The 24,163-nt window shown below is 38.5% G+C and overlaps 1 protein-coding gene across 1 annotated transcript; it reads left to right on the forward strand.

The window, feature by feature from the left end:
* Nucleotides 1-282: 282 nt before the first annotated feature.
* LOC145114776 (putative serine/threonine-protein kinase WNK3) lies at nt 283-3,314 on the forward strand. Its single transcript, XM_079050859.1, has 7 exons — nt 283-681; nt 784-821; nt 1,087-1,314; nt 1,403-1,626; nt 1,711-1,868; nt 1,964-2,267; nt 2,335-3,314. Exons 1-7 carry the CDS (start codon nt 592-594, stop codon nt 3,006-3,008), a joined length of 1,716 nt encoding a protein of 571 aa, XP_078906985.1. The 5' UTR covers nt 283-591; the 3' UTR covers nt 3,009-3,314.
* The last annotated feature ends 20,849 nt before the right edge of the window (nt 3,315-24,163 follow it).

The raw sequence follows: 24,163 nt of genomic DNA on the forward strand, positions 1-24,163 counted from the left end.
AATTTACCCTAATTATATTGTCCGGTTTCGGACCAAACAATTTTAGATTGGTTCAATTTTTGTTTCATTATTTTGGTTTTCTGGTTTCGGTTCTAGATCCAATATCCAACATGATGCTCATCCCTTAAATACATACACAATAACCAAAAAGCAAGTATTTTTCTAAATAGAAGAAATATGCCTATTGAGACACAATTCAGGGGTATTTCTTGTAATTCATTCGTAATCTTTGATGTGTAAATTCCCCCAATTGACTTTCCATAATGCTTCCAAATTCAAACTTTTTTTTTTATTAGATTTGATCTGAACAAAAAACAGAACAATTTACTAAGCTGAATTCCTGAAGCTTCTTCTAGATCTCTCACGGCTCTTTCTTCAATTCAAATTCTTCAAATTTATCCCTAAAATTAATAGAAGTACATCAATATTGGGAATCCTCAGTTCATGATTGGGTTGCCGGCGGCAGGATTTTCCGGTCAGAAATGACAATTGTTTGTGAGTTTTATTTTGTGGAATTTACGTGAATTTAGAAGTTGATCTGGTTTTTTGTTCGCAAAGAGTTAGGGTTTTACGAAGGAAAAACATACAGAAATGCCATTGGAATCGTCGATGTCAGACCATGAACCGGACGATTCCGATACTGAGTTCGTTGAGATCGATCCATCCGGTCGTTATGGTCGGGTTAGTACGCTTAATTTCTTAATTCCTTAATTTCATTTGACTAATATATGTTAAGATTTTGATTTGTTTCTAATCTGATTGTGATATTGGGATAACTGGCAGTATAAAGAAGTGCTGGGAAAGGGGGCTTTCAAAAGAGTGTATCCTCCTTTTGCATTGTTTTTTTATACTCATTTCTTTAAGAGTCATAACGATGAAAAAAATGCTGCCTTTGACATTTGATGTCACATTCCACCTTCATATATGACATGGATTTGCATCAAGATTGAACCTTTTGATATCAAATTTGCAATTACAAATTACTATGTCCGACACTGAAATTATTGTGTAGAATAATCAATAATACAAACATGCTATTGTGTATTGGAGCTTTATTTGCTTCCTTGATCGCTACTGGAAATTTAGATACAAAGCATTTGACGAATTGGAAGGAATTGAAGTAGCTTGGAATCAAATTAGGGTTTCTGATTTCTTAAGAAACCCTGAAGAACTAGAGCGGCTATACTCAGAAGTTCATTTGCTCAAGACACTGAAGCACAAGAACATCATCAAATTCTACAATTCTTGGGTTGATACAACACATGAGCACATTAACTTCATCACCGAGATTTTCACATCTGGAACATTAAGACAGTATGTTTTTTTAATTTTGGTGTAGACTGTAGAATTGTAGATACGTATTCTAAATGATGATAGGTATGTAATTGAAATTGGTATATAGGTATCGCAAGAAACATAAGCATGTAGATCTGAGAGCATTGAAGAAGTGGTCTAAACAAATATTAGAAGGACTTTTGTATCTTCATAGTCATGATCCTCCTGTTATACATCGTGATCTTAAATGTGACAACATTTTTGTCAATGGGAATCAAGGAGAGGTCAAAATTGGAGATCTTGGACTTGCTGCCATTCTTCGCCAAGCTCGTTCTGCTCACAGTGTCATTGGTAAGTCCAAGTCCACACTTTTTTTCTTCTTTTGATATATTTTCTTTTTTTGATTATTTTTCTTCCAAAATTTGATGTATTTAGGTACTCCGGAATTCATGGCACCAGAGCTTTATGAGGAGGAATACAATGAACTTGTAGATATTTATGCATTCGGAATGTGCTTACTTGAATTGGTGACATTTGAATATCCATATTGTGAATGTGCCAATGCTGCACAGATATATAAGAAGGTGACATCAGTAAGTAATTCATGATCCCCTGCTCTTTCATTTCCATACTGTCTCCACAATTTACATCTATACCCTTTACTTTTTTTTTTTATGAATCTTGTTAGGGTATAAAACCGGCTTCATTATCAAAAGTCAAAGATCCTGAAGTCAAATCATTTATAGAGAAGTGTATTGCTAAACAATCCGATAGGTTATCAGCCAAGGAATTGCTCATGGATCCGTTTCTACGTGATGAGCATGATGGAATGAATAGACCAGGTCAATCCAATTCCAATTCCGGTTCCGGTTCTGGTTCCGGTTCCAATCCCAATTCCAATCCACCCGATATCGCAAGAGATTTCACAGTCAAAGGTCAAATGAAAGACCTGAATACTGTATTCCTAAAGCTACGAATAGAAGATACAACAGGTTGTTTTTTTTTTTTTTTCGATTTTTTTTTCTTGAATTAAATTTAAAATTTTGATTGTGGGGGCAGGGAATGTTCGGAATATTCATTTCCCGTTTGATACGGATAACGATACATCAATTGCTGTTGCTAGTGAAATGGTGGAAGAATTGGATTTAACAGATCAAGATGTGTCCACAATTGCTGAAATGATCGATGCAGAAATTCGTTCTTGTATTCCCGATTGGGCTCCGAGAGATTACGATGATGATCAAGATGATGCCGATTCCAATTCCGAAGTTCAAAACGAATCTCAATCCCAATCCCAATCCCAATCCCCTATAACAATCAAATCTTCTACTTCACCTGGGACTTTAGCTCTTGAAAGATTGCCTTCAGGTAGAAGATATTGGAGTGATTCACCAAAAGGTTGTTTCTCTCCACTCAGACCAAGAGATTCAAACGCTTCTGAACCCGTAAGTAATGATGGCAAAACAGAAGAAGAAGAAGAAGAAGATAAAGATGATGATGATGATGATTATGATGATGATGACGACAATGTTGATACAATTGTTGAGAAACTTGAACATTTGTTGGATGAGCAACAAAAGGAGGTGGATGAACTTAGAAAGAAACATGAGTTGGTGGTGTCGGATATTTTGAAGAAACTTAGGCCCGAAACCCGTCAAGAAGTTGCTAATATTTGTAAATTTGAAATCTGCGAGGAGCCCGAGCCCGAGCCCGATCCTGAGCCCGAGATGTAGGAGTTGCCATCTGTCAAAAGTTGAAGGCTTGTACCAGTGGCATAGCTGTAGTTTTGGGAAACGATAAGGTCAGTTTATAACCAGTTTTATAGGATTATATATGGTATACGTGTGTGTGTGTAGTTGTTTTGAATTTCATAAAGGTTTTTTTTTTAAATATGTTTTTGGAAGTATATACTTTTGTACATAAGTTAATTAGTTGTATACCCTTTTATGTATTGGCACAAACGGGTGTTATATCATTTTAATCATTTTATTTGTGTTAGAACGTTTAGGAAGGAAGAATTCGATTTACACATTTTTGTATCTCATGTTCTTTTATTTGGCAAATTGCATAAACGACATTAAATTTACATAAATTTCTATTTTGGCGTTGTGTTTTCATTTTTTTTTAATTAAGTCATTAAGTTTATAATTTTGTTGTAAATTCAACCAATCAACCAGTTTATGATTTTATAAAGAAAAAACATATTAGAAACAATTCTTTGAGAAAAAAAGTTATAAAAAAAAACTAAAGTTAGGATGAATTCATAATAAAATTCTAAAATTTGGGCAAAAAGGGTAAAGTTTGGACCAAATTTGTAACAAAATTTTAAATCTGGGCCAAAAGTATAAATTTTGGACCAAATTTGTAATAAATTTTGAAATCTGGGCCAGAAATGTAGTTTTTGAAAGTTGGATGATCTGTTGACCGGGTCAAATGGTTAAATTGAATACGATTACCGGTATTTGAGACTTAATTGGATAAAAAGAAATATATAGGGACTAAATCGACTATGAGACCAATATATAGGGACTTTATTGCAGTTTTCCCTTTATTTTTTCTTAGTTTCTTTAAACTAGTTGACTTTTAATATTTCTTAGTTTCTCTTTAAACTAGTTGGTTGATTTTAGTGTTTTTGTTTGGTATTAAATTTTGTTGGATTTGTACCATTTTATTTAGAATTCCTGGAAATGGGTTAAAACCCAAAATCCATCAACCTGGGTTGAACCTGAAAAAAACCGACCCACGAAACCGAAAACCGAACGCAGTGGGTTTCAAAACCCAAAACCGAGCTTATCAGTTTGGGTTCAGTTTTACCCTAAAACCGATCCAAAATGACCCATGCTCACCCCTAACAGTTAGCAAACATTTTGGTTAAACTAAACATTTGCGTAGATTTGTACTCACTTTTCCTTATTTTTTTATTCTTTTGTTTTCTTAGAACATCACAATTTTGTACATAAGTTTCCCGTGGGTAGAGTGGGGAAGCAAAACAAGGAAAATTACCTTTAGGAGATGTTACCGTGGATAGTCATTGTCTTGTTTACACCATTCTTTAATGAAAAACCGAAAAACCACTTGAGCCATCTTGGGAAGCTATTACACAAAATCCTGATTTTTTGAGAGAAAAAAAAGATTTTTTTTTAAGAAAAAATGAATACTGATCTATGTAAAGGTTCAATGTAGTATAAATGTTTGTCAACTATGAAAGCATCAATTCTAGTTAGTGAGAAACATGAAACATTTGAGCAAACTAGTTGGTTAAATTTATAATAAAATTACAAACTTAATGATTTAATAATTGAGAAAAATAAAAACACAATATGAAAATCAAAATTTTATATAAACTTAATATTTCAATTTGCCCCCTTTTTTAATTACTCCAGCCACAAACTCTTAGATTTATGATCAAATCAGCTTCATAAAAATTTAGATAATAATATATAGATTAATCAAGAAGTATAATGAAACATGGATCCACTATCACATAGTTATTTATAACACTATATAAATTAATCAAATAATATATTAAAAAACTAATTGCTATACACAAGTGAAACATGATAAGATTAATTTGAGCTTATTAATTTTGTCAAACCAAAACCATAGCCATCGTAGTGCAAAACACAGCACAAGCAATAGCCACAAAGCTTCTCTCTTTAATTACAACCTTAAACAAATGCATTACGACTTCACTACTAATCTTCTTCCCTTCCAACACAAGCACACGACGCCGTTTCCCTACACAACTCAACATCACAAACACTGTTATCAACGTCACCATGGTGGCTCTCGCCATAACCACCAAGAATCCGCCCACCACCAGAACACCCACAACCGGAATGTAAAAAGACGGCCACCTTGAACCACTGTGGTCGGTGTGAGAGAACAGGATGTACAATAAAGAAAGCAGAAAGAACAAGCATGATGCGGTGGCTCCGGTGATAGCTGGTCTAGTGATCATTGTATTCCTCGGCGGTGGTTTTTGGTGGAGACGGTGGTGTGGATTTGGAACCAAATGGATTGGTTGTTGTTGATGTATTGGAATCAAATGGACCGGTGGGGTGGGACTATAAGAACACCAATTTTATTAATATAATAATATGAGGATTATAATATAATTACATGTAGATATTGTTTTTTTAAAGTTTCTTAATAGTATAAAGTTTGCCATCTTTGACCACTGTCAATTTATTTTACTTTGTTTTTATAAAATAATATTATTAAATTAAAAAAATGGAAAAACGACAAGCATATATACACAATAAGTACAATTTAAGGGTAAGGAGCTAATACTTTCACGTGCGTTGACGGAGATACATGACGTCATCGACCGGCGACGTCCTTTTGTTTTTAACGTTGCGAACGACGTCGTTACGCTTTGCATCCCGTGATTTTCCTCTTTGATTTGTACGAAAAATTCCGGAAATTTTCTTTTCCGTGATTATTTGGTTTTTTAATCAAATTGGCCATTTATAAAAAAAAAAAGATGATATATACGTATATAATTATATAATAGAAAGAAATAAATGATGTATCAACAATAGCTCTCACAATCGAGAATCAAGCTAAAATTATGTATGATTTGTTTGGATACAATTATCAACCATAAATAAGGTAATTGATTATTAATTAATAAACGCATAGAATCAAGCTGAATCTTTTCAAATGATTGTACGATAATTATTCCAAAATCACATTTTTAGAATACATTTTCTTAAAATTTGTTTGTCTATAATTTCTATTTTAAGAACATGTCACAATTTTTAATCAAATTAATGGTAACAATTATAAGTAAGGCTTTATATTTTTTTAGTAGTCGAAAAATGAAATCTAAAACATCAAATAATTATCGCTATTGTTAACTTGGTCTTGTTTATAGATACATCTTTTTTTTCATGAACTTACATGTGATTCATGGAGATCTTGGTTTCTCAATTCATGGGTTAGATAGAACACTTTATGTAGAGTTTATATCGTGTGAAAACAATTTGAGCAAAAATTCATCCATTTGCAAGGTAAGGACACAATTTTCAATATTTGCATTGTCGTGACACGACGTGTTCGGCAAAAATAGATGGTAGCGAGTAACTTGTAGCGGGAAACGAGTAACTTCTAGTTGGTACCGTTTTGTTAAACGCTACGTGAAATAGCATTTGGATTTGGAGCATTTTGTTTAAACTAAACATTAGAAGTTTGTAGCACCAAACAAGGCTTTTTGTTCAAAACAGAGCGTTTTGTCAAACGCTAGAACCTAGAAGCCCCTTAAACGCTCCGTACCGAACACGCCCAAGTTTCTAAATTTCATGTAGAGTCTATATGAATTTTTTCTATACTGATTTATGAATTCTATGGGCAAGTTTGTGAACTTCATGTAGAAGTTTGTGACTCTTAATATATATATATATATATATATATATATATATATATATATATATATATATATATATATATATATATAATTTGTGAATTTCAAATACAAGTTTGTGAACCATCTGTACAAGTTCGGGATCAGATATTGTAAATATAATAAAAACAATAAAGCAATTTGATGTTGCAAATTTGAACTCCAAACAACGAGGAAAAGAAAAAGAACTTGGAATGCAAAAGAGTATCTGAAAACGAGACTTATAACTTGATTGACAAATAACCTACAAATACCATCTATTTATACTAATAAAATAGAATCCTCATCTAATACTAAAACTAGGAAAAACAATTATTTAATTAAAGTTATCCTCATATAATAATATTTTCCTTATTAACTAACCGATTAATCCAACAATCACCCCCTTAATCGGTTTAGTCATAACATTCATTCAAAACAGTGTCGGTTCCTCTTCGATGAGACCCACCTCTTCTTGGACACTCGTTGCTATAGTGACCAAGCTCACCATATTTGTAAGATTTAACGTGACTTTTATCCCGGATACGTTTATTACCATCTCGAATTCTCTTAGGACCCTCGACCTCTTCCCCGGCCACGTCCAAAGTCATCCCGATTTGTACGTCCATTTCCATAATGCTTACAAACATGTGATTTTTCCTTACTAGCCAACAACAACCCACCTTGAGTGTCTTCCACTTTCTCGGTTCCTCTTATACACTCCACGTATGCCTTTAATCTACCAATCGCTTCATCGAATAACATTGAACCCAACTCGAAATATTGCTCTATTGAAGCCATGATTTGAAGAAACGACTTAGGCATCGAATCAAGTAAACTTTTCACCAAATCAACTTCTTCGTGCTCGTAACCAAGACTCCTTTCTTTTGAAGCTAAACCGGATAACTTTGTCACAAAATCATCGACCGTTTCACCCTCCTTCATGCGTAAACTTTTAAGCTCCCTTTTTAAGGTTGCAAGTCGAGCCGTTCTCACCCGATCCACTCCCAAATACCATGTTTTCAGTCCGTCTCACACTTGCTTTGGGTCGGTGTAACACGCCATTTGCAACACCATGTCTTTGGGTATCGCTTGAAACAAAAAGGCAAGGGCTTATTTTGACTTCTTTTGATCCAATGCTTCACCTAAAGCCTTCGTTTCTACCATCTCCCATAAGTCGTGTGTAACATCCATAAAATTCATGAATATTTAAAACTTTTTCAAACATCCAAAAGCCATTAGTTGTTAAAAAATGTTTTCAAAATAGTTTCATATCAGAGAATCCCATAAATCAAAGTCATAAAATGTGAGGAGGTGCACGATCAAGTCTTTGCCTTCCCGCGATCATCTGAAGTACCTGAAACAAAATCCACAACTATAAGCCCGAAGCTTAGTGAGTTCCCCCAAAATACCAACGCCATACAAACCAGAACAATATCATAACAAACAGTATGCATACAGAGTCTTCAGTATGACTGGACCGCCCTCATCGGGCTTTCAGTCTATCTGACCCACTATCAGAACCTTCAGCATGTCTGGTCCACCCTACCAGGCCTCCAGCCTGTCTGGACCGTTCTACGAGCCTTCGGCCTGACTGGTATGCCCCGATGGGCCTTCAGTCTATCTGGGCCGCCCTGGGTCTGTTGGCCTAGAGCACAAAGCAGGATCACCTCAACCCACCCGCAATCACACAATCAACACATAAATATCATACGCTAGCTAGCATGTACAGACAGTCATACAGATCTAACAGATCAGTAATCATAACATCATCCTATATACCAGGATACTGATCTAACAGATCACTAAACATAGCATCATCCTATATACCAGGATATAGATCTAACAGATCACCAAACATAGCATCATCCTATAACCAGGAGACAATTCAAAAAGGGACAACCTTGGTGCCTTAGACCCTGTTGATATAGTGAGAAGAACTCACCTCACAATGTCGAACTGTACTGAAATCTACGACTGCTGACTCACCGAGAATCCCAAACTATCATAATAAACGAACACTAAGTCAACAGTTGAATACCAATCTTGGCTAAAGGTCCAAACATAGGGTGATAGTGTAGGGTTTTTAGCATTCTAACACTCCTAAGGTGTACATGCAACCCTAGAAACCTTGGATCTATGTTTGTCTAAAATACATGCAAAATACTTTTCCAAGGTTCATAATCCTATCTAGCATACATGGGGAACTTTAAACATAAAAGATAGCTAGAGTTACATACCTTGTAATTGATTTGATTCCTTGAAAACCTTGAGAGCCTAGCACCCCAAGTGTGATGCCTCAAATGTTTCACACAACACCAAATGCTCTTGGAATAAACTTTAAGAGATAATGTCACACTTAGAAATCGGCTTGCCCTCTCTATTGCTTCTAGTAGTCGATTTTGGTGAGCTTCATATCCTTTATATAGTGTGTTACAATTAGGGTTACACCATGTAAACCCTAATGTAACATGACTCTTCATTTCCATGACCCATGGGTTTGTAACTCCCATGGAGCATCCATGGAGCATCCTACGGACCTTAGCCCAACTTGATAATCCATGGAGCATCTAGCCCACTATACAAGTATGGATGATTTACACAATCAACCCATATATTTAATTAGTCTCCTTTTGATCACTTAATTAAATCTAGATTAATTCTTGATCAATACTAATTAAATAATATTATTAATATATTAGAACTTATAATATATTAATAAACCATAAGTGTTATTTCTCTCATTTTAGTTTATCCAAATGCATGATGCCATGCAACCCAAATGGACCATGCCGGGTCGGGTCAAGTACATACCAAATATAGTTATGGACTTAGACACCTTATCCAACAGTCTCCCACTTGGATAAGTCTAATAACTATAGCTGCAAGTATGACTTCAGGAACCGATCAGCAATCGTAGCTCTTTCAAGGTCTCTCGGAACTGAGAAGATGATGTTACGCCATTTAAGATAAGTGATCATATAATCCTCTGTTCTAGATATCAGCTGGACAAATACATGGAACAATGTCTTACTTATTGTCCAGCAGTTTGTTTCCCGATTTTCCGATTTGTTTGACATAAAACTTAATTGAACATATCAACTTAGTTCTGACTGGGTCCGGTACATAGGTCAAAACAAAATCATCGAGGGGCCCAGATATCGCTTCTAATCCAAGAAGGAACAGATAAACTTCGACTCATATGCTTGTTCTACTACTTGTTTAATCACACACAAAAGCACGTTTTATAACATCGAGTTACCAGTGCGTTTTCGTGCTATCAATGCATAACCAACTCATAGGCAACAAATCATATCTCTAGGTTTGAAGACTTATATGATATTACCGTCTCGTGATCACTCGAGATAAATTCCATGAAGTGATACCAGCGAGCGTGGGTTGAATCCAATACTCAGAACGTATGAGCACTTATGAAGTGTTGTAGCATCTCTTGCTATGTCTAACCACATAGCCCTCTACATGCCAACTTCATGACAGTCTTAATTCATATCTACTTCCAACATATGACCGACTGTGGATAACATAAATATTCTGGAAGTCAAAACATGTAAAAGAAATGATAGTAAACGATCGACACAAGATAGCAACACTTTACTTATAAATAAACACACCTTTTATTCATCATCAAATGTCAATTACACTTTACAAATTTCAAAGTTATCTAACTACTAAAACTAATATCATCCTTCAGCCCTATGCGCCCTGCATGCTGGAGATGCTTAGCCCTACTCAGTCCCTTCGTGCGGGGATCTGCTGGGTTCTCATCCGATGATACCCTCTTTGCCACGAGGAGTCCTTCTTCTATTCGATGTCTGATGAAATGGTATTTTCTGTCAATGTGTTTGGATCTCCCGTGATCCCTTGGTTCCTTGGCTAAGGCAACTACACTTTCACTATCACAAAAAATTCCCATAGGCTCCTTTATAGCTGGTACTACTCCAAGGTCTCCAATGAAGTTCTTCAGCCATATTTCCTCCTTTGTTGCCTCGCTTGCTGCTATATACTCTGATTCGCAAGTTGAATCAGCCACTGTCTCCTGCTTGGAACTTTTCCATGTAATTGTTCCTCCGTTTAAGGTAAAGACCCAGCCCGACTGAGAGTGGAAATTATCCCTATCAGTCTGGAAGCTAGCATCACTATACCCTACAACTCTCAAGTCATCACTCCCACCGAGGGTAAGGACCCAGTCCTTAGTCCTCCGCAGGTACTTGAGGATATTCTTTACCGTAGTCCAGTGAGCCTTGCCAGGGTTCCCCTGATATCTGCTGACCATGCTCAAGGCAAAGGCCACATCAGGACGAGTACAAGTCATAGCATACATGATCGAGCCTACAACAGAAGCATAAGGTACTCGAATCATTTTTTCTATCTCAGCCTCGGTACTCGGGCTCTGAGTCTTACTCAATATGGCGTTACTCTGGATGGGTAATTCTCATTTCTTGGAATCTTGCATGATGAATCTCTTCAGCACCTTATCCAAGTAGGTACTCTGACTAAGTCCAATTAGTCTTTTACTCTGGTCTCTCAGAATCCTTATCCCTAGAATGTAGGCAGCTTCTCCAAGGTCCTTCATAGCGAAACACTTCCCAAGCCAGGACTTAACTTCCTGCAGAGTTGGGATGTCATTTCCTATGAGTAGTATGTCATCTACATACAGTACCAAAAAGCTAACTATACTCCCACTAGCCTTGACATATACACAAGATTCATCTTCACTCCTCGAAAAGCCAAACTCTTTGACTTTCTCATCGAAGCAAAGATTCCATCTGCAAGGTGCTTGTTTTAATCCATAAATGGATTTCTCAAGTTTGCACACTCTATTAGGGTACTCTGTATTGACAAAACCCTCTGGCTGACTCATGTAAACATTCTCAGCCAACTTTCCATTAAGGAAAGCGATTTTGACATCCATTTGCCATATTTCATAGTCATGAAATGCAGTAATGGCTAACAATACCCTAATAGACTTAATCTTGGCTACTGGTGAAAAGGTCTCATCATAATCAACTCCCAGAGTTTGAAAAAAGCCCTTTGCAACTAGTCGCGCCTTATAAGTGTGTACATTACCATCAATGTCGGTCTTCTTCTGGAAGATCCATTTGCACCCAACTGTCTTACGACCTGGTACATTGTCAACCAAGTTCCAAACTTGATTGTCATACATGGACTGTATCTCGCTGTCCATTGCCTCTTTCCATTTAGCAGACTCGGGCCTGCCATGACTTCCGCATAGTTGTTAGGTTCATCCAGACTTACCAGTGTCCCATCACTGATAAATGTATCACCTTCCGCAGTAATATGGAATCCATAGTAATGCTCAGGTGCATTCCTAACTCTCGTGGAACGCCTTAGAGGTACAGACTCGTCAATTGGATCAACAGGAGTTTCCTCCTCAGGTTGATTGATAGGGTTTGAGGTTCCTTCACCACTTGACTCTTGAATTTATTCAAGGTCAATTTGCCTCCCACTGTTTCCTTGGCTTATGAACTCTCTCTTTCGAAAAACACCCCTCCTTGCTACAAAGACCACATTTTCACTAGGTCTGTAGAAGAGGTAACCAAAGTATTTCTGTGGGTAGCCGATGAAAATACACCTCTCGCTTCCCAGGTTCGAGCTTATCGTGAGTCTCGCGCCTCACGAAAGCCTCGCAACCCCAAATCTTGATGTGGGCTAGATTAGGAACTTTTCCAGTCCACATCTCGTGGGGTGTTTTGGCAACCTTCTTTGTAGGGACCAGATTAAGGATATGGGTGGCAGTCTCTAAGGCATACCCCTAGAATGAGATTGGTAGCGAAGCTCGACTCATCATGGAACGAACCATGTCCAACAAGGTTCGATTACGCCTCTCAACTACACCATTCAACTGTGGTGTCCTGGGAGGTGTCAATTGTGAGACAACCCTACATTCCTTAAGATAGTCAAGGAACTCTGTACTAAGATACTCACCACCACGATCGGATCGAAGCATCTTAATGTTCCTGCCCAATTGATTCTCCACTTCCTGTTTAAACTCTTTAAACCTTTCGAAAGTCTCTGAATTATGCTTAATTAAGTAGACATGTCCATATCTACTATAATCATCTGTAAAAGTCACATAATAACGATTAGCATCCCTTGTGGCAGTTTTGAAGGGTCCACACACATCTGTGTGCACTAGATCCAACAAACCTTCACCCCTTGCACAAGAACCAGTAAAGGGTGACTTTGTCATTTTTCCAAGCATGATTCACAACTATCATCTGACTTAAGGTCAAATGACTCCAAGAATCCATCCTTTTGGAGTTGGCCTATGCGTTTCTTGCTTACATGTCCAAGACGACAATGCCATAATGATGCTTTATCCAAGTTATTATCATTAGTAGAATCAATACACAACACATTATTTCCTAAGTTATCTACAACAGACACAACTTCATACACACCATCACAAGGTAATGCTTTAAAATAAACACATTATTAAAGAAAGCATTTATTCCACCAATTTCATTATCAAAAGAAAAGGTAAACCCTTGTTTGTACAAAGCATGAAAGGAAATAATATTTCTTGCCATTTCAGGCGAGTAACAACATTTATTCAAATATAAAGTAAACCCACTACTTAGCAACAAAGTATCAACTCCAATCTTGGTGACAGGTGAAGCTTTCCTATCCCCCATGATCAAGTTTATCTTTCCATGCTCCACATTCTCACTTCTTCTTAGTCCCTGCAAATCAGAACAAATATGAATACCACAGCTGGTATCAAGGACCCAAGAGTTAGAATAGGGTGAGTTATTAGATAATATAGTGTAAATACCTGCATGGTTGGGTTTTACTTTCCCATCCTTCAGATCTTGCTGGTATTTTGGGCAGTTCCGCTTCCAGTGCACCTTTTCATGGCAATAGAAGCATTCAGCCTCTTTTAGATCAGAAGAAGGAGTGACGAAACCTTTCTTGGTTCCACTTGTAGAGGAGCCATCAAGGGTCTTACCCTTGGTACCCTTCGAAGGGTTCTTCCTCTTCTTCCCTCTACTTTTCCCGATTGCCAAGACAGGGGCGGAGTTTTGAGTAGGAGTAGGATTGGTAACAACCGACTTACCTTTAAGACCACTTTCGGCGGTCTTCAAGAGTCCTTGAAGTTTGTTGAGGGTAACTTCCTCCTTGTTCATGTGGTATGTCATGCGGTATTGATCATAACACGAAGGTAAGGAGTGCAAAATGATATCTATTGCCAACTCCTCGGGGAAGTTCACGTTCAGCTTCATCATACGGTCCACATACCTTTGCATTGTCTGCATGTGGCCCGTGATGGGTTCACCATGCTTCATCCGGGTTGTTATCATGGAGGAGATGATTTCATATCGCTCTTGACGAGCACTCTGATGGTAGCGGTCCATCAAATCCTGGTGCATCTCAAAAGGATAGTAGTCCTCATAGGACTTTTGGAGCTCGGCTGTCATAGTGGCCATCATGATGCATGCCACTTTGGTAGCATCTCTTTCATGTGCCTCATATTCAGCGATCTCCTCAGGAGTAGCAGTCGGCTCGGGTACCTTAAGCTCCTTGTCGAGAACATATTCTTTGTTCTCATACCGAGTGACCATACTGATGTTCCTGATCCAATCTGTAAAGCTGGATCCATCAAAGATGACTCTCCCATAAAGGTTCATGAGAGAGAAGGAGCCGGTAGGGTTTGAGCCAGAAGCAGCATTGTTGGAAGACATCTGAAAAAGAAGAAAAGACAAGTTTAGTTTAGATATAAAGATAGTCCTTAATAAAACACCCAAATGTAATATTAAGGCTAGGACCCAATCACAATATATTATAACTTAGAAGAGGGATGTCGTAATCTAAGCTAAAACATATTTGAAAGGTAGGTGAATGACGATTCACCAATTTCCACCATGAAAAACAAAATATATAAGAATTAGGTTTTATTTGGTTTTTAGAAACTCCTAGATTCTTTTGAGATTCATTGAACTTTTCAATGGCATGTTTCAATCTCGAGTGTGCCCTTCATGTTTTGTGACTGGGATACCGAGGATCACAAAACAAGGTGTGAAGTAACCATGCAAATTACTTGGTACCCTTAATGTTTTTCACTTAATAGATGTGCCGGTTAACCACACGCGCTCCACCGACCTATGAAAAACCTTAAGTCACCCTTTGCCTACCTTGTTAAGTCCAAGTTAGTGTGCCGGTTAACCACACACGCTCCACTAACGACTTAATCAAAGTGCAAAGTGTAATTTCATGGGTTAGCACCTTATTCACATTTTCCCTAAAGTAACTATGATTGGGAATTTATAAAAAAAACATTTAGTTACTTTATAATAATCATTATACTTTTAATGAGAATTTTAAGTCATTGTCCTACCCGTTCGGCTAACGACCCTCCACCAGTCAAGGAAGCGGTGGGTGAGAGTGGACACCCATTAAGCTGCCATTTTATAGGCAACAACCTTATACCCCCTTATAGACCGGCTTCGTGAATGAGGCCTACTAACGGTAAAACGACTTGATCTTATACATATATATATATATATATATATATATATATATATATTATATTATTAACTTATAATATTATAAAGTATAACGGTTGAATTTTAACTTTTTAAAATTCTAGGGGTTGGAACTAAAGTTTACTAGATGATTTTACATGTTCCAAAACTTGAGGGCAAGTTTTGTATCTTTACAAAACCTTTCAATTCATAACTTATGAGTTATTAAAATGAAGACTCTTCATTTTTGTAACTTATGTGTTCTTTTAATGGATTTAATACAAAGTGACTTTTGGTTATCCATAACTTGACGACAAGTTATGGACTCCATTAAAACACATAAAGATAATGAATTAAGCATTAAACAAGTAATTCCTATGATCTATCAAGAACTCATAAGAACATTAATCGTCATATCAAAAATTTCAAGAACATATGAACACATATAATCATGTAATTTTGATATTAGCCATTGTAAATGGATTAGAACAACCATTACACCATCTAAAACAAGTTTTAAAACACCAAAACAGTTTAGGGTAATGTTTCTAGTCCATTTCCAGCAGCAAAACTCGAAAAACTGCACTAAGGGGCTCCTACTCGTCGAGTGCATGAACCTACTCGACGAGTAGGATGAGTTTACTCATGGTATCGTCGAGTCCCCCCATGGACTCGGCGAGTTCATGCTCCAGAGTGCATAAAAACGAGTTTTTTTCACAATTTTGCATCAAGTATCAAACAAACAAGCCTAGGCCCTGATACCACTGTAGGGTTTTTATCATTCTAACACTCCTAAGGTGTACATGCAACCCTAGAAACCTTGGATCTATGTTTGTCTAAAATACATGCAAAATACTTTTCCAAGGTTCATAATCCTATCTAGCATACATGGGGAACTTTGAACATAAAAGATAGCTAGAGTTACATACCTTGTAATTGATTTGATTCCTTGAAAACCTTGAGAGCCTAACACCCCAAGTGTGATGCCTCAAATGTTGCACACAACACCAAATGCTCTTGGAATAAACTTTAAGAGAGAATGTCACACATAGAAATCGGCTTGCCCTCTCTATTGCTTCTAGTAGTCGATTTTGGTGAGCTTCATATCCTTTATATAGTGTGTTACAATTAGGGTTACACCATATAAACCCTAATGTAACATGAATCTTCATTTCCATGACCCATGGGTTTGTAACTCCCATGGAGCATCCATGGAGCATCCTATGGACCTTAGCCCAACTTGATAATCCATGGAGCATCTAGCCTACTATACAAGTATGGATGATTTACACAATCAACCCATATATTTAAATAGTCTCCTTTTGATTACTTAATTAAATCTAGATTAATTCTTGATCAATACTAATTAAATAATATTATTAATATATTAGAACTTATAATATATTAATAAACCATAAGTGTTATTTCTCTCATTTTAGTTTATCCAAATGCATGATTCCATGCAACCCAAATGGACCATGCCGGGTCGGGTCAAGTACATACCAAATATAGTTATGGACTTAGACACCTTATCCAACAGATAGTCCATTTTATTTTTTCCCCAATTTAGGCCATGGCCCAATTCCAATTTCTTGATCCAAAGGCCCAAATATACAAGGCCCATAATTGACCTAATTTCCAAATTGGGCCCAAATCCCTTATTGGGCCTTACCCCAAAGATCTGGTCCTCTAACTAGCTCACAATTACACTTATCTAAATGATCCAGTAGGGCCCAAGCATCAAGTCCCAACAGATGGCCCAATACCCGAAGCCCAAAATAGCTAAGCCCAACAGGCTGAGTACGCGGTTGATCCTGAACTCGACCTGCCTCTCAGGAGGAACTCCGGGTAACTCCTCCGGAAATACATCGGCGAATTCTCAGACGACTGGAACGTCTGAAACTGAGACCTGATCCCTAACACGTGTATCCACCACATACGCCAGATAACCCGTACACCCGTGCTGAATATACTACCGAGCCCTGGCGGCTGAACAAAACCCTGAACCCAACCTGGTGCCCTCGCCGTAGATAACCAGTTCTCCCCCACTTGGGGTTCGAACTACCACTCGCTGACCCTTATAATAATTGGTGACCAACTTGATAATCCATAATAGCTAGCTAACCATAAAGAGGAAGTGGATTCGAACTAAACAAGAGTGTTTTTTTGATGACTTGATAACATTCCTAATCAAAAACTCAAAAGCTAAAAAGAAAAGAAAAGAAAATGCAAACCAAACTCGGGTTGCCTCCCGAGAAGCGCTTCTTTTTGATGGAGTCGTGAGCCAGACTCCGTGCTTCCTATGTTGAATTTTCAGATGAGTCCATCACCAGCTGGATTTTCTGCTCCTTCCATCGCCTCTTGTATGCTTGGACTCGGCCTGTCGTGAGCCAGACTCTCGGCTGGTGGTTACTCTTTTTGGTAGAAGCCTCGGCCTGTCTGCTTAAATTTTTCTTCTTTTTGCCTCTTGTACTCATCATATGGCAGCCACTCTTTCTTTGGTTTCCTCCAGTCTTCATCATACTTGTCCCAACTCAAGTAGCAAACTTGAGCCTTCTTGTTCCCATATTCATCCAAATGGCAATCTGTGACACCAGTCAAATATAGGTCAAAAATAAATTGATCAATAATCATAATTGGGATGAACCAAGTGGTAGAGTTTGTAACAAGGTTTCCAAAAATATAAAGAACACTGAAATCCGAGTTATAACGAAGAAGTTATGACCAATCGAAAAACCGCGACAAAACCGGCAAAACACTTTTCAGAGCACAAAGTGAATTTTCGATAAAAGTCTTTTTAGCCTTAACAATCTAAATGAAAGCTGTAGAATATGTTAAACCAAGAACGTTCATAAAAAGAACGTCAAAATCTGACTTCGTATGAGGAAGTTATGATTTTTCTAAGTTTCGGTTTAGCAGTAGACAGCTAAAAATTCGAAATATAAATCGATCGTTATTTAGCCGACACAACTTAAACGAAAATCGAAGGTCTCGTCAAAAGTAGTACAACGGTAAAAAGACAGATGAAAACGGACGCCGGATGAAGAAGTTATGAATTTTTAACGGATTTTCCTGTCCCGGTCTGTTAAAAATAATAATATTAAAAATAAAGTCAAAATCAGCAAATGAAGTCTAAACGAAAGTCGTAGAGTATGATTTTACCTACGCGTGCATATAAAGAACGTCAAAAACGGAGTTCGTATGCAACAGTTACGAATTTTAGAAGTTTTTGGGTCAAAAACCGAGAAAAATCACATAGTCATCCTTCTGCCACGTCACCCTCGCATGCGAGCCTCCACGTGGTACCATTGGATTAGACCGAAGTCTCGCGTGTCACCCTCTGATTGGACCGCAGCCGAGGTCCAGTAAGAAGCCAACACCTTCGCATGAGACACCCCCCGGACACCTCTCGGACACCCCCTCGGACACATACCCTCTTCCCATTGGACCGAAGTTCGGCCCACTCAGAAGCCTCCACGTCCGAAGGCTCACCCCGTGTACCCCTCGCATGACCGACGCGTGGCTGCTGACTCCTCGCCCTCGCCAGCTGTCCGATGACTCACCTACCTCCGCCGAACCCTCGCTGCTAAGTGTATACACGCGAGTGGTATATAATTTAGACTTAACAAGATTAAGGATGTGTAATTCCGCCATAACTCCTGTTCCTTGTTTGGTTGTGGACCTGGGGCAAAGTCACCCATCCGAACGTTTTGTGAAATCTAAATTATATACGACTTGTATACACGAGGTGATGGTGGATGAGCCAGGTACGAGTCTTATCATGAACTTCGGAGCAAAATCCTTCATCATATATTTTACCAGGTGGAATTCAACATGAGACCACGACAGTGGGTCGAGCTACTAAATGAGTACGAATTCAAAATTCGTTATCATCCCGACAAAGCCAATATAGTAGCTGACACCCTAAGTCGGAAAGAGTACCCAAGTCGTAGAGCCAATCATTGACTATGATAACCCATTCAAATCTGTGCACATAAAGTAAGGAGGCTCAACAAGAAGCCTTGAAACCTGAAAATGTGGCAAGTAGAGAAGATGACTAGAACGTGTGAGTGCACGGTATTCCAATATCTGTTATCTCCGCAGAGATAATAGAATCATCTCCTAGTTCAGGCAGTCACTCAAAAAGCTTTAGGAACTAGAGTAGTCATGAGCCTATGTGATCGACTATGGTAAAGAATGGGATACCCATTTACCAATTAGTCGAGTCCTTTATCACGCTAGCATTCAAGTTGCTCCATTCGAAACCTTCTGTGGTCACAAGTGCAGATCTTATCTGCACTGGACTAAATTAGGTAATATGCAACTAGCTAGAGATCCAATTTCCACACAGCACCTTCGCTGATCTGGAATTCATCCGAGAAACTACCAAAAACCAAATACAAATCAGGAAGCGACATAAAGCTTCCAGAGTTAATCAGAGAAGCTACGGCTTCGATAAAAGAAAACCCTTGAAATTCCAGGATTGATGACCTTGTCATATGAAGGTCTCACCCCGGAAGGACAAGATACGCTTGAGAAAGCGTGGAATACTAAATTCAAGGTACATAGGACCATTTGATATTCTTACCAGAATTGGTCTTGTACTTATAAACTTAAACTACCACAAAAACTTAATAACATTCATCCCACCTTTCACATATCTAATCTAAAGAGGTGTCTATCCGATAAAACATTTGTTATTTCACTCGATGAAATCAAGTTAAATGAAAGTCTACACTTTGTAAAAGAACCAATGAAAACCATGGATTGGGAAATCAAAAGAACCAAGCAAAGTCTTATCCCGTTAGTGAAGGTTCGCTGGATTACAAACCGGGGACCTGAATTCACTTGGGAAAGGGAAGATTAGACCTAGTCCATGAGTATCACTTTAGACATAATTTCGGGACGAAATTCCCTCTAACGGGGGGATAATGTGACACCAGTCAAATATAGGTCAAAAATAAATTGATCAATAATCATAATTGGGATGAACCAAGTGGTAGAGTTTGTAACAAGGTTTCCAAAAATATAAAGAACACTGAAATCCGAGTTATAACGAAGAAGTTATGACCAATCGAAAATCCGCGACAAAACCGGCAAAACACTGTTCAGTGTAAAAAGTGAATTTTCAATAAAAGGCTTTTTAGCCTTAACAATCTAAATGAAAGTTGTAGAATATGTTAAACCGAGAACGTTCATAAAAAGAACGTCAAAATCTGACTTCGTATGATGAAGTTATGATTTTTCTAAGTTTCGGTTTAGCAGTAGACAACTAAAAATTCGAAATATAGATCGATCGATATTTAGCCGACGCAACTTAAACGAGAATCGACGGTCTCGTCAAAAGTAGTACAACGGTAAAAAGACAGACGAAAACGGACGTCGGATGAACAAGTTACGAATTTTTAACGGATTTTCCTGTCCCGGTCTGTTAAAAATAATAATATTAAAAATAAAGTCAAAATCAGCTAATGAAGTCTAAACGAAAGTCGTAGAGTATGATTTTACCTACGCGTGCATATAAAGAACGTCAAAAACGGAGTTCGTATGCGAAAGTTACGAATTTTAGAAGTTTTTGGCTCAAAAACCAAGAAAAATCGCATACTCATCCTTCTGCCACGTCATCCTCGCATGCGAGCCTCCACGTGGCACCATTGGATTGGACCAAAGTCTCGCGTGTCACCCTCTGATTGGACCGCAGCCGAGGTCCAGTAAGAAGCCAACACCTTCGCATGAGACACCCCCCGGACACCTCTCGGACACCCCCTCAGACACATACCCTTTTCCCATTGGACCGAAGTTCGGCCCACTCAGAAGCCTCCACGTCCGAAGGCTCGCCCTGTGTACCCCTCGCATGACCGACGAGTGGCTGCTGACTCCTCGCCCTCGCCAGCTGTCCGATGACTCACCTACCTCGGCCGAACCCTCGCTGCTAAGTGTATACACGAGAGTGGTATATAATTTAGACTTAACAAGATTAAGGATGTATAATTCCGCCCTATCTCCTGTTCCTTGTTTGGTTGTGGACCTGGGGCAGAGTCACCCATCCGAACGTTTTGTGAAATCTAAATTATATACGACTTGTATACACGAGGTGATGGTGGATGAGCCAAGTACGAGTCTTATCATGAACTTCGGAGCAAAAGCCTTCATCATATATTTTACCAGGTGGAATTCAACATGAGACCACGACAGTGGGTCGAGCTACTAAATGACTACGAATTCAAAATTCGTTATCATCCCGACAAAGCCAATATAGTAGCTGACACCCTAAGTCGGAAAGAGTACCCAAGTCGTAAAGCCAACCATTGACTATGATAACCCATTCAAATCTGTGCACATAAAGTTAGGAGGCTCAACAAGAAGCCTTGAAACCTGAAAATGTGGCAAGTAGAGAAGATGACTAGAACGTGTGAGTGCACGGTATTCCAATATCTGTTATATCCGCAGAGATAATAGAATCATCTCCTAGTTCAGGCAGTCACTCAAAAAGCTTTAGGAACTAGAGTAGTCATGAGCCTATGTGATCGACTATGGTAAAGAATGGGATACCCATTTACCAATTAGTCGAGTCCTTTATCACGCTAGCATTCAAGTTGCTCCATTCGAAACCTTCTGTGGTCACAAGTGCAGATCTTATCCGCACTGGACTAAATTAGGTAATATGCAACTAGCTAGAGATCCAATTTCCACACAGCACCTTCGCTGATCTGGAATACATCCGAGAAACTACCAAAAACCAAATACAAATCAGGAAGCGACATAAAGCTTCCAGAGTTAATCAGAGAAGCTACGGCTTCGATAAAAGAAAACCCTTGAAATTCCAGGATTGATGACCTTGTCATATGAAGGTCTCACCCCGGAAGGACAAGATACGCTTGAGAAAGCGTGGAATACTAAATTCAAGGTACATAGGACCATTTAATATTCTTACCAAAATTGGTCTTGTACTTATAAACTTAAACTACCACAAAAACTTAATAACATTCATCCCACCTTTCACATATCTAATCTAAAGAGGTGTCTATCCGATAAAACATTTGTTATTTCACTCGATGAAATCAAGTTAAATAAAAGTCTACACTTTGTAAAAGAACCAATGAAAACCATGGATAGGGAAATCAAAAGAACCAAGCAAAGTCTTATCCCGTTAGTGAAGGTTCGCTGGATTACAAACCGGGGACCTGAATTCACTTGGGAAAGGGAAGATTAGACCTAGTCCATGAGTATCACTTTAGACATAATTTCGGGACGAAATTCCCTCTAACGGGGGGATAATGTGACACCAGTCAAATATAGGTCAAAAATAAATTGATCAATAATCGTAATTGGGATGAACCAAGTGGTAGAGTTTGTAACAAGGTTTTCAAAAATATAAAGAACACTGAAATCCGAGTTATAACGAAGAAGTTATGACCAATCGAAAATCCGCGACAAAACCGGCAAAACACTGTTCAGTGTAAAAAGTGAATTTTCGATAAAAGGCTTTTTAGCCTTAACAATCTAAATGAAAGTTGTAAAATATGTTAAACCGAGAACGTTCATAAAAAGAACGTCAAAATCTGACTTCGTATGATGAAGTTATGATTTTTCTAAGTTTCGGTTTAGCAGTAGACAACTAAAAATTCGAAATATAGATCGATCAATATTTAGCCGACGCAACTTAAACGAGAATCGAAGGTCTCGTCAAAAGTAGTACAACGGTAAAAATACAGACGAAAACGGACGTCGGATGAAGAAGTTATGAATTTTTAACGGATTTTCCTGTTCCGGTGTGTTAAAAATAATAATATTAAAAATAATTCAAAATCAGCCGACGAAGTCTAAACGAAAGTCGTAAAGTATGATTTTACCTACGCCTGCATATAAAGAACGTCAAAAACAGAGTTCGTATGCGAAAGTTACGAATTTTAGAAGTTTTTGGCTAAAAAACCGAGAAAAATCGCATAGTCATCCTTCTGCCACGTCACCCTCGCATGCGAGCCTCCACGTGGCACCATTGGATTGGACCGAAGTCTTGCGTGTTACCCTCTGATTGGACCGCAGCCGAGGTCCAGTAAGAAGCCAACACCTTCGCATGAGACACCCCCCGGACACCCCCTCGGACACATGCCCTCTTCCCATTGGACCGAAGTTCGGCCCACTCAGAAGCCTCCACGTCCGAAGTCTCGCCCCGTGTACCCCTCGCATGACCGACGCGTGGCTGCTGACTCCTCGCCCTCGCCAGCTGTCCGATGACTCACCTACCTCGGCCGAACCCTCGCTGCTAAGTGTATACACGAGAGTGGTATATAATTTAGACTTAACAAGATTAAGGATGTGTAATTCCGCCCTATTTCTTGTTCCTTGTTTGGTTGTGGACCTGGGGCAAAGTCACCCATCCGAACGTTTTGTGAAATCTAAATTATATACGACTTGTATACACGAGGTGATGGTGGATGATCCAGGTACGAGTCTTATCATGAACTTCGGAGCAAAATCCTTCATCATATATTTTACCAGGTGGAATTCAACATGAGACCACGACAGTGGGTCGAGCTACTAAATGAGTACGAATTCAAAATTCGTTATCATCCCGACAAAGCCAATATAGTAGCTGACACCCTAAGTCGGAAAGAGTACCCAAGTCGTAGAGCCAATCATTGACTATGATAACCCATTCAAATCTGTGCACGTAAAGTAAGGAGGCTCAACAAGAAGCCTTGAAACCTGAAAATGTGGCAAGTAGAGAAGATGACTAGAACGTGTGAGTGCACGGTATTCCAATATCTGTTATCTCCGCAGAGATAATAGAATCATCTCCTAGTTCAGGCAGTCACTCAAAAAGCTTTAGGAACTAGAGTAGTCATGAGCCTATGTGATCGACTATGGTAAAGAACGGGATACCCATTTACCAATTAGTCGAGTCCTTTATCACGCTAGCATTCAAGTTGCTCCATTCGAAACCTTCTGTGGTCACAAGTGCAAATCTTATCTGCACTGGACTAAATTAGGTAATATG

The sequence above is a fragment of the Lactuca virosa genome, chromosome 5 (genome assembly GCF_052849685.1).
Source record: "Lactuca virosa cultivar CGN04683 chromosome 5, Lactuca_virosa_CGN04683_v6, whole genome shotgun sequence".
NCBI lineage: Eukaryota > Viridiplantae > Streptophyta > Magnoliopsida > Asterales > Asteraceae > Lactuca > Lactuca virosa.